General features: G+C 52.1%; 1 protein-coding gene across 2 annotated transcripts; it reads left to right on the top strand.

Annotated features, from left to right (window-relative positions):
• The first annotated feature begins 6,965 nt into the window (after positions 1-6,965).
• On the top strand, positions 6,966-9,958 carry Fam110d (family with sequence similarity 110, member D). 2 transcript variants are annotated; one of them, XM_087550674.1, is made up of 3 exons: positions 6,966-7,054; positions 7,687-7,761; positions 8,807-9,958. In XM_087550674.1, the coding sequence occupies exon 3, from the start codon at positions 8,900-8,902 to the stop codon at positions 9,713-9,715; it is 816 nt and encodes a 271-aa protein (XP_087406800.1). In that variant the 5' UTR covers positions 6,966-7,054; positions 7,687-7,761; positions 8,807-8,899; the 3' UTR covers positions 9,716-9,958. The 2 variants fall into 2 exon arrangements, with proteins under 2 accessions (XP_087406800.1, NP_001102740.1); NM_001109270.1 differs by lacking the exon at positions 7,687-7,761 and having other exon boundaries at positions 6,988-7,054; positions 8,807-9,951.
• The last annotated feature ends 1,392 nt before the right edge of the window (positions 9,959-11,350 follow it).

The raw sequence follows: 11,350 nt of genomic DNA, 5'->3' as shown, positions 1-11,350 counted from the left end.
TACATACATACATACATACTATACACGGACATACATATTTAATCTTAGTGTAACTATTCATACCTGAGGGTATACCTGTTAGCCACTTGCATGCCTAGTGCCCTTGGAGGCCAGAAGGGGTCCCCTGGAACAGGAGCTACAGTAATTGTAAGCCGCCACCAGGGTGCTGGGAACCAAACAGTCAGCTGACTGAACATTCTACAGAGCTGGAAATGGAACCCAGGCCCTCACACATTGGAAGTGAATGACCTTCAGCCCTCAAGGTGAAATCTGAATAGCGCCAAGGAAGCTAGAGGAGCCAGAAGATGAGACAGTGAGAAGAGAGCCCATCATTCCCGTGTGGTGGGAAATGTGTGGTGTGTTCAAAGAGCAGGCCAGAGCCAGGTGTGGTGGTGCATGCCTACAATCCCAACCCTTGGGAAGTGGAGGCAAGAAGGTCAGAAGATGAAGACCATTCTCGTCTGCACTTAGATGTCATTCTGGACGACGTAAGAAAACTCAAAAGCAGGGGGCTGGAGAGATGGCTCAGAGGTTAAGAGCACTGACTGCTCTTCCAAAGGACCTGAGTTCAATTCCCAGCAACCACATGGTGGCTCACAGCCATCTGTAATGGGATCTGATGTCCTCTTCTGGTCTGTCCAAAGACAGTGACAGTGTACTCACATACATGAAATAAATAAATAAATCTTAAAAAAAAAAAACAAAGGGGTTGGGGATTTAGCTCAGTGGTAGAGCTCTTGCCTAGGAAGCGCAAGGTCCTGGGTTCGGTCCCCAGCTCCGAAAAAAAAAAACAAAACAAACAAACAAAAAACAAAAAAACAAACCAAAAGCAAAGAGCAGAGCAGGCCAGGAGACCAAAAGCTTCCGAAGAGAGCAAGATGGGGAGGAGGTCACAGAGCTAACGGGACGCAGAAAACCTGCATGCCACCAAGAATGGTTTTCGGTTTGGTTTGGTTTAGTTTGGTTTTTGTTATTTGGGACAGGGTTTCTCTGTGTAGTCCTGGTTATCCTGGAACTTGCTCTGTAGACCAGGCTGGTCTCGAACTCAGAGATCCATCTGCCTCTGCCTCTCGAGTGCTGGGATTATTTTTTTTCAAAAGATTTATTTAGGGGCTGGAGAGATGGCTCAGTGGTTAAGAGCACTGGCTGCTCTTCCAGAGGTCCTGAGTTCAAATCCCAGCAACCACATGGTGGCTCACAACCATCTGTAATGAGATCTGATGCCCTCTTCTGGTGTGTCTGAAGACAGCTACGGTGTACTCATATATAATAAATAAATCTTTTTTTTTTCCCGAGCTGAGGGCTGAACCCAGGGCCTTGCGCTTGCTAGGCAAGCGCTCTACCACTGAGGTAAATCCCCAACCCGAATAAATAAATCTTTAAACAAAAAGAAGGAGGAGGAGGAGGAGGAAGAAGAGGAAGAAGAGGAGGAGAAGGAGGAGGAAGAGGAGGAGGAAGAAGAAGAGGAGGAGGAGGAGGAAGAGGAAGAGGAAGCAGCCACTGCCATGGTATCCAGATGTTTTCTGAAGATAACAGGTGGGTCTTAAAGCTGGGTTGATTGAGAATGGAAGAGAAGGGGTTACCCTCAGAGGGGTTGGGGTTGTGGCTAAGTCAGTAGAGAGTTTGCCTCACACTCAGGAAGCCCTGGTTTTGTTCCCCAGCATTGCCTAAAAACTGGACAGGGTAGCTCACATTCAGGAGACAGAGGCAGGGGAATCAGTTCAGGGTCATCCTTGACTACGTAGTTTAAGACCAACCTGGGCTACTTCAGAACCTGCCTCAAGATAGGTCAGGCATAGTGCCCAACTCCTTTAATCTTGGCAAGTGGGAGGCAGAAGCAAGAGAATATTTGTGAGTTCCAGGCCAGCCAGACTACATAGTAAGACTCAAAACAAACCAAAGAATCACCAGCTACGTCATGGCTTGAGCAGCTCCTGAAACAAGCAAATGCGGCCTCACATTCTCTTGTCTGTCTCTCAACATCCTTTAAAAATACCGCTGCATCTAAATACCACTGAGGAGAGAGAAGGCATCTGGCTGGCAAAGTGATAAAGGCACTAAGAGAAAAAAAAAACTGGTTAATGTGAGTCTCAGAGGTCACCTCAGAGGCAGTAGCATGCGCGCGCGCGCGCGCACACACACACACACACACACACACACACACACACACACACCCCAATGCAAATATAAACAAACAACAAACTTCGATGGTTAATGCTGTCAACTTAACAGGATCTAGAACCACCTAGGAAACAGAGACCAGCCTCTGTACTTTCCCGTGAGGGATCCTTTCAGTTAAGTTCATGGAGGTGGGAAGGTATACTTGAACTGTGGATAGCGTCATCTCAAAGGTGATCCTGGACTGAGGAAACAGGAGAAAGGGACCGAAACACCTGCATCCCTCTCTCTGCTTCCTCACAGTGGCCGCAACGTGACCAGCTGCTTCCTGTTCCTGGCACCATGCCTTTCCTGCCGCACTAAAAAAACAAACCTTCTTTTCCTCAGGTTGATTCTGTAAGGCATTTTGCTGCGGCAATGAGGTAAGTATTACAACTAATGTGACAGGAAAAAGGGAAGAAAGACAAGAAGGAACGAAAACAAACAAGAAAGAAAAAGGAAACTCCTGTGCACCACCTGTGTGATCACGGAGGCGTTAACTAGCCCTTTTGTGTTAATAGGGCCAGGGTGATAACTGTTAATTCTCTCTAAATGATTACTATCTGTGGGGTCCTAGGCTTGGTCCCTGCACTGCAAAAAAAAAAAAAAAAAAAAAGAATAAAATAAAATTTGTATAATAGGGGTTGGGGATTTAGCTCAGTGGTAGAGCGCTTGCCTAGCAAGCGCAAGGCCCTGGGTTTGGTCCCCAGCTCCGAAAAAAAAAAAAAAAGAACCAAAAAAAAATTTGTATAATAATAATAATTCTTACTTCACACCAGAGTTGATAAGTACGGGAGGTACCGAGTATCAAGCACTTTCTTTGCACAGTACCTAGTACTAGAAGCACTCATCAATTGTATCTAGCTAGCTATACTAGGTGACCTGCACTAAGAGACATCTTGTGGGTCTTTTCTGCATTGCTCACTAACTTAGAGGAGTACATGTCCAGTGACTTGGCATCCCCCTCTCCGGTACCCACCTCTGTGCGTCCTGCCTGGGTGGTACTGGGACCCGGCTCTGCTTTGAGCCACACCCCTCTGAGGGGTGACAGCCAGAGCCAGGCTATTGTTGTGGCCAAGACTCGTTCCCCAAATGGAAAACCACAAATTGAAGAGGAGCTTTGGGGGTTGGGGATTTAGCTCAGTGGTAGAGTGCTTGCCTAGCAAGCGCAAGGCCCTGGGTTTGATCCTCAGCTCTGGGGGGGCGGGGGGGTCAGCTTTGGTTCTGCCTCAGGGCAAACCTAGTCCCCTCTCAACACCACATTTCTGCATCCTAGCTTTTCCCTAAGCCTCTTGCCCTCCCCGAGACCCCAGCTCCTGCTGTCCTCTGACCTGAGGCTCCCCAGCTCCTTTCCCCCCAGAACAAACACCAATCCCCTCCAGGCCCTGCCCAAATCCCCTCTTTGAAGCTCCCCCACCCCACCCAGGCAGAACAAATCGCCCCTGCCCCACCCCCTATCATCTGCTTTGTTCATTTCTCTGTGAGGAGAGGGATCGTCTTCCTCCAGTTCCATCTCTGCTGCCACCTCCCGATGAGTTCCGCAAGAGTTTGTGACCCCTGTCTGCTGACCCCACAGCACAGGGAAAGTGTCCCAAATGATCTGTCGCCAGCAGCTGCGGGTGAGGCTGGGGGCTAAGGACAAAGGGCTCGGGTCACATGTATCAATCCAAGTCTGACGGCTGACTGGAGGAGAGCCCAAGGGGAAGTCAGAAACGTCCAGCATTTCCAGAGTGCCCTAAGGTGCTGGCAATTTTTCAGCCTACCCTCAAACTACCCAAAAGCCAGGTCTCATCATCACCCACATTTGACAAGAGCTGCCCAGAAAAGTCACATTTATTTTATTTTATTTTATTATTATTTTTTTTTTTTTGTTGAAGGCCAAGTAGAAAAAGTGGAAAGTCAGGATTTGAATCAAGGCAGGGCTGAAGTGTGGCTGGCTGTGGCCTGGGGGCTATAGCTGGCTGCAGAGAAGTAGATAAGACTCTCCTCTGTGACAATGGAGTCTGTAGGCAGACCTGAAGGGCTTCTCCAGTCAAATCACGATTCCTGACACTCACTGGAGCTATCCCCAGTCTGGCGTCAACCCTCTCTGAGAGGAGCCACTTCTGACTCAGGCCCCTTCCCAGCTCAGGTGCTCCGGGAATAGGATATAGGAAGGAAACAGCCCTCAGACTTGGCCTCCCCCTCCCCCAGGCCCTAGCTAGTGGGCCGGAAGGAGCCACTTTAAAGATCTCCCTGGGGACCCATGACCAGAAAGAGAGAGGAATGAGGGCAGCTGGACAGAGGGATGTGGGCCCCCATCCTCTTAGCGCAGACAGATATATGACCTCTCACCTTCCACTCTTTGTCTGCCTTACCCTCCTCCTCTAGCTCTTTCCAGGTCTCTCTCACCTAGAGACCACCCCATTAGCCCTCGCCCATGTGGGCTTGCTCAGGCTCCGTGGTCCAAGGTCTGCGCCTACCTTGAACACTTTGTCCACTGGCATCCTGACACTTCAGACTGGGTGTCCCTGAGAGCCAGACTCTCAGACTTTCCCATCCCCCTGCACAACTGAAGACCACCCCCTCCAAGAGCACAGCTATGGCACTGCCCTCTGACTGAGGCTCCCTAAGTCTCTGCTTTTTGACTGAGTACTGAGGGGGAGTCAGGCTCAGTCTAGAAGCATGGGAAAGAAGACATCCCATCAGGATGACTTTTGTGGTACCCACTGGGTTCCCTCTCCAGTAGTCTAGCTTCTGTCCTTGATCCCCAGAACACTGCTGTCATAGGCCCCCTGCCAGTCCCACCCGGATGCTGGGTTAAGACCAAAGGGATAGGGGGTGGCTTCAGTGAGACACTAGGCCCCATCCTCCTTTGGCAGGCCAGGTTTCCTGCCATTGACAACAACCCAGCTGGGCCCTGCCCAGCCTCCCTCCTGCTTAACCCTTTCATGCTCAGACCATAGGGTTACTGGCCTGTACCCCATCTAGAAGGGACCATTTCTCCTATTTCTCTGGATTAAATATATAGACCACCCTGTGAAGTAACGAAAGCAGCCCTTGGCACATACATATTTTTCAATAAAAGCCACCTGTTGGGCTGGCGGTGCAGCTCAATTGGTGGGGGCCTTGCTTCACATACACAGGGCCAGGGTTCCACCCACAGCACTGTACTGTACAAAATCAGGCATGGTGATTCAGGCCTGTAAATCCAGGGCTCTAGAGGTGGGGATAGGAGGATAAGAAGTTCAAGGCTAGCCTGTGCTACTTGAAACTCGGCCTCAAAACAAGAGTGAGCGCTCATTATTCCTCCTCCTGTGAGTTTGGATAAGTCATTTCCCTGCCTGAACCTCCCATCTCTTCAGCTCTAAGTGAGGAGAACAATAAAACCTAATCCCCAAAGATCATCCCTGAGATGGATCGTGACAGAGAACTTGGGAGCATTTTCTAAGACACTGCAACAACTGAGTTTTGTTAGGGACAAAAAAGAAGCAAACCCTCCCTTCATGACAGTGGGACACAGATCCAGGGACCCACAGGAGATCAGGAGCCAGGGCAGGAGGGTTTTGGGGCCAAGCATTGACACTTGAACTCGGGGTGGTGGAGCGTTCACCCGTCCACAGGACAGGGCTTCCTCAGAAGAACAGGGTCAAGGCAGTCTGGCAGGCTCCCCAGGTAGGAAGCCAAATGCTCCCTTCCTCTCCTCCATGCTATCCATTTGCCCTCAAGGCATGTTGTGTGCCCTAGGGTCTTGTCTCATTCTGGTCCAGGTATGGTAATAGCATTCACCCCCAACACAAACATACACACACCGGCTATGAGCCTTGGGATCTTTGACTCCATCTTGCCAGACGGACAGTGGGTGCAGAGGAGAGAGGGGATTTGGAGGGTCTGCACAAGTCTCTCCTACTTCCCTAATTTCCTTCCTCATTAAGTGGGGTTACTATTCCTGCTGAGGCCTATCTAGGTTCCGCGGGAGGGGGAACCTAGGAGATCAGAGTGTATCGATGCAAATGTGCCTCGCAAACTTTAGAAGTGTTAAAAGGGAGGGAGAGGGTTTATGCTAAGCGGCTGGGCTGGTAGGGGGTGGTCTCAACGGGAGAAAGGCTAAAACCAGAGCCAAGCACTGGCCTTTGAACTCTGGGTGCTAAGACAGTCACCTACTGAGAGGGGTGGGGCTCCTTTATGGATAGGGCTTCCCCTGGAGATAAATGGTGTCAGAGAAGAGTAGGCTCAAGCGTTAGGAGTCCCCAAGTGGGTGGCCAAAGGATAGAGGCTTAGCCCTGGAAGACCTCTTCCATCACACTCTTCTCATTAGCTCCGTTTGCCACGATTAAGGCTGTACCCCACCCCCTCCCCGAGTTCTTGCTTGATCCTCATGTTCCCTGCACACCTGCAGCACACTGCACCCACCTTTAGGGTGCAGATACTGGGGCTCACCTCTAAGAAGAGAAGGCTTCCCACGCTCCAACACCAGGAATAAAACAGGCCTAAACCTGATAGAGGAGGGAAAAAGCAAATGGTACAGCACCCACTTCTGCCCCCTGTTCTACATCGGCCAGTACTTCAGAGGGAGCCTGCAGAGCTCAAGGTCCTGTTTCTTCAGCCCAAGTTTACAGTGCCTCCATGACAACCATTGAACCTGACAGAGACTATTTATCTAACCATCTGTAGAGAAAAGTTACAGGAACCCAGCCCAAGGGTCCCGACAGCACTAAGTTTGGTCAGGAAGGAGTTAATTGAGTCTGAGCTCTGGGTCAGGAAGAGTTAACCTAGGGGGTGGAGGCTCTCCGCTTTTCCTGTGGAGAGAGTAAGGGTTGGCTGCGGCCAAAGTTACTCCATAGTCCCTGCTGTCCTGTCAGCCTTCCTTCAGCCTGGGCATACCCGGGGACCACTGAAACTCAGCGTCTCCACAGAGGTGAGTGTATCCAGAGCCCAGCACTGGGTGGGAAGGCAGCAGGGTGGGAGAGCAACTTTGGATTGATGGTAAGGAGGCTACTGAACCTAGAAGGGCAGAGTCAGAGCTGGGGTGGACAGAGCTGGAATTTACTAAGTCTAGGGCTGGGAGAGGTTAGGCAGTGGGGCAGAGAAGACAAGAGTGACTACCAGTCTAGAATGGGCTGTCTGTGGTCAAACATCAAAGCCAGCCCAAAAAACAGGGAGCAGGCAGGGGACAGTAGACTATTTTGGTCCTTGTGTTTAGAGACTTTTTATAGCCTCTCTGCTCAAGACTAAAGAGAGGAGAGGACAGAGGCCATCCGTGAGGTCAGACATGCTCAGTGCCCTCCTGGGACCTTGGAATCTGACCCACTGCCTGAGTGTAGTTCCTGAGAGAATAGAGCGGGGCTCCGGGAGACTGTCATTGCTACCTAGGTTTCAACCATTCACATTCTAGTCAGATTTACCAGATACGGCCGAGTAGTGGAGTGGAACCTGTGGTGTGGGCTGGGGCTGCAGTTGCCAGGGTCTCTGCTCTGAGGTTTCTGTGAAGGGTGGAGGTCACCTCTTCTTCACACACTCTTGCCTAGTTTGTTCCTTTGTTGCCTCCAGATCCAAGGTTCCTTCAGTCCGCAGAACCAATAAGTCCTTCTCAGCTGTGCGGGGACGGGAAGTCGGCGGGCGAGGGTGGGTATGTTGAGCCATGTGGGTGGCCCATTCTGTTAGCTGACAAGAAAACTGTCAGTCCTTGATTTACCTTCCCTCTTGCCCTTTTCTGCAGCACAAGGGAGGTGAAGGGAAAAGGCCAGAGGTTTCTGGATGGGAAGGAGGCAGGGACCCTGAGGATCAATTTCTGGGTGTGTAAGTTATTCGGAAGAATCGGTGGAGGGAACCGATTAGTGAGACTTGGGGTTCCTGCCTGGTTTTATAACAGCAAGATCAGAAACCAAACCCCAGAGGAAAATGTTCTCATAGGCCAGCAGGGAGTCTAAACTGATTTAGATTTGCACAGTAAAGCAAGAAATCTGGATCCCAAGGTGGCACCCTAACTCTCAAAAGAACCAATATAAACCCATTTCTTTCCAGGCCATTGTCCTGTCCTCTGAAATGGAAGTGTGGGGGTTGTTGGATGGAATGGTATTTACGGTTAGGCTTTCTGGGACTCCCCTTGGCAGGGGCATGGAGTGGCTGGCAGTCGCAGACTGATATGGCCTAGGGACCACCTCCCTCTCCTTCCTGAATAGCCCTGCCGGGCCTGGGCAAGGAAGCTGGCAGCAGTTCCTAGAGGCTTCTACCCTATGGTTATGTCCCTGACCTCGGTGCTTGGGGGCGGGAAGGGTGGGTCGACTGCAGTCACCCTGTGGCTGGGGAACCTCCTTGTCTTGGGTTTGAAGCTGCACTGTTGGGAAGAGGTATTTTTTCCGGTTAAGGCCGATTTCGGGAATCGGGTTAGGACCCGCCTGATTTTTCCTTTCCAAGTGTCCTGCTTGCTTGTCCTGTGTGCATGGCCCAGTGACCAGATTGGGCTGCTCTCAAAGGGGCGTAGATACCCCCTCCCCAAGAACCACCCAATGTCTCTAAAGGATTGGGAGGGAGGTTCTACCTTCTGCTCTCTGGGCATGGCACCAGTTGGTGGGGGAGGGGTGACTGGCTGATCCTCCACCCAGAAATGCCTGCGGGAGAGGGGCAGGAACAGCCTACTCTCTTCCAGACAATTCCTCTCTTCCTACAGGCGCCAGGAACTCCAGAGAATTGCTCGCTGCTTCTCAGTTACTTGTGCATCCTTCATTGTGTATGGAGCACTGGCCTGCCCAGCTCCGTTAAGATGCTCTTGGCCTCACCCACTACACCATCGAGGGGACGAACCCCCAGCGCCGTGGAAAGACTGGAGGCTGACAAAGCCAAGTACGTCAAGACGCACCAAGTGATAGTGCGTCGTCAGGAGCCAGCCCTGCGCGGGGGATCAGGACCACTGACACCACACCCCTGCAATGAGCTGGGGGCCTCTGCCTCGCCCAGAACGCCTGGGCCTGCTCGCCGGGGTAGCGGCAGGCGACAGCCAAGACCCGACTCCCTTATCTTCTACCGCCAGAAGCGGGACTGCAAGGCTTCAGTGAACAAAGAGAACGCCAAGGGCCAGGGGCTAGTACGACGCCTCTTCCTGGGCGCTACCCGGGACGCAGCTCCGAGCAGCCCGGCCCCTACAGAGAGACCTGGGGCTCCCGCGGGGTGGGCTGGGTCCCCAGATACTCCGGAGGCGACAGGGAAGCGCGCATTGTGTCCCACATGCTCGCTGCCACTGTCAGAGAAGGAGCGATTCTTCAACTACTGCGGCTTGGAGCGCGCGCTGGTGGAGGTGCTGGGCGCTGAGCGCTTCTCTCCGCAGAGCTGGGGTGCAGAGCACAGCCCGCAGGTTGCAACGTCGCCGCCGCCAGGCTCCGGGGACACCAGCGATTGGACATCCAGCGACAGGGACGCGGGTAGCCCGGACTGTGCGGGCGGCGGCGGGGGCTCGGAGGCGGCGGGGTCGGCGCGGGACGGACGCCCCACGGTGTCGGTGGTGGAACGCAACGCGCGCGTCATCCAGTGGTTATATGGCTGCCAGCGCGCGCGCGCCCCGCCGCGCGAGTCCGAGGTGTGACCACCACCACACGGGAGGACGGCTCCCGGAGAGCTCGCCTCGTCCGTGAACAAACCCTTCCCCTGGTTCTTAGGCTCCCGGATCTGCTCCCTGAACAGGCGGGACCACAGGGGGCCAAGCGCGCACTGTGGAAACCGGTAGAGTGGCCACGTGTCCTCTCTAGATGCTAAATGTGAGCAGTGATGGACTTGGGGTGGGAGATGAGCGAACTACTGAATAAAGCTAAAATGTTATTTACTAAAAGGACCATGAGTTTGGTTTAGCGGGCATATGTTGAAGAAAGAAAGAGGAGAACTGGTTCGCGTGGCTGAGTGTGAGAGTTTGACCAAGCGGGGACCTTTGTCGGTTATTATAGAAGGTAGAGGATAGCTTTCTGCAGGAGCTGTAATGCATGTGGCCAATGTTCCTGGAATTTAGAAAGTGCTCGATACACTGTAGCTTGCTTGAATTACCCAGGATCCCCCGAGCTTCGCACACCAGCCTCGCCCTCCCAGAGTCCGGAGGCAAGAAAGGCTGAGGCTTGGAGGATCTGCGACGGAAACTACTAAAACTGGGACACCTTTAGGTCAAGATTCGGATCCTCCTGCTACTATTATTGTCTGTGTGTGTCCCAGGTCAGCCTCGCCCTGTTAGCAACCACTGTGGTTTTTAACACTGGGGATTGAACACAGGATTTCATGCAGCTAGAAGCCCTCAAACAACTATATGCCCAGCAGGGTTCCTTTTTCTCAGGCGACACAAAGTCGCGGGTTTTCCTCACAGGTTCCGGTCGAAGCCTTTGTTCAGGATTTTCCTCCTTCAGCTCAGATTTCCTTCCCCGACTCTTCATTCTTCTCCAGGAAACTTTCCCAAAATTCCCCATGTCCTCTGAGTTCCCACGGGTAGCCAGCCCTTTTTTGTGCCTCAACAAAACCTTGAATGGGACCCGCTGGTAGGGAGCTACCTCGTTGGCCCAGCATTTTCGTGTATTTCTTTCTTTTTTTTTTATTTCTATATTTTTTTTATTAACTTGAGTATTTCTTATATACATTTCAAGTGTTATTCCCTTTCCCGGTATCCGGCAAACATCCCCCTCCCCCCTCCCCTTCCTTATGGGTGTTCCCCTCCCAACCCTCCCCCCATTGCCGCCCTCCCCCCACCAGTCTAGTTCACTGGGGGTTCAGTCTTAGCAGGACCCAGGGCTTCCCCTTCCACTGGTGCTCTTACTAGGATATGCATTGCTACCTATGAGGTCAGAGTCCAGGGTCAGTCCATGTATAGTCTTTGGGTAGTAGCTTAGTCCCTGGAAGCTCTGGTTGCTTGGCATTGTTGTACATATGGAGTCTCGAGCCCCTTCAAGCTCTTCCAGTTCTTTCTCTGATTCCTTCAACGGGGGTCCTATTCTCAGTTCATTTTCGTGTATTTCGAAATCGCATATGCCGTTGGGTCACTAGCAGGGTTTGCTGAATGAAAGGAAGCTGGACAGGGGAGTCTGCCTTCTGGGGCTTTCTGGAAAGTCGCATCTTAAATCTAAGGCCATCCATCCTGTCACCTGAAGTGCCTTGGAACTTGTCAGTAAAGAAGGTAAGGAACCCTTTAGCCAGACGCCCCCCACCTACGAGGTCGCCTGCCTAAAAGTAGCTTTTCCTGTTGTCC

This window comes from Rattus norvegicus, chromosome 5 (assembly GCF_021556685.1).
Source record: "Rattus norvegicus strain SHRSP/BbbUtx chromosome 5, alternate assembly SHRSP_T2T, whole genome shotgun sequence".
In the NCBI taxonomy this organism is placed as follows: Eukaryota; Metazoa; Chordata; class Mammalia; order Rodentia; family Muridae; genus Rattus; species Rattus norvegicus.
Note: the sequence above shows the minus strand (reverse complement) of the source record. Positions and strands in the feature narration are given on the sequence as shown.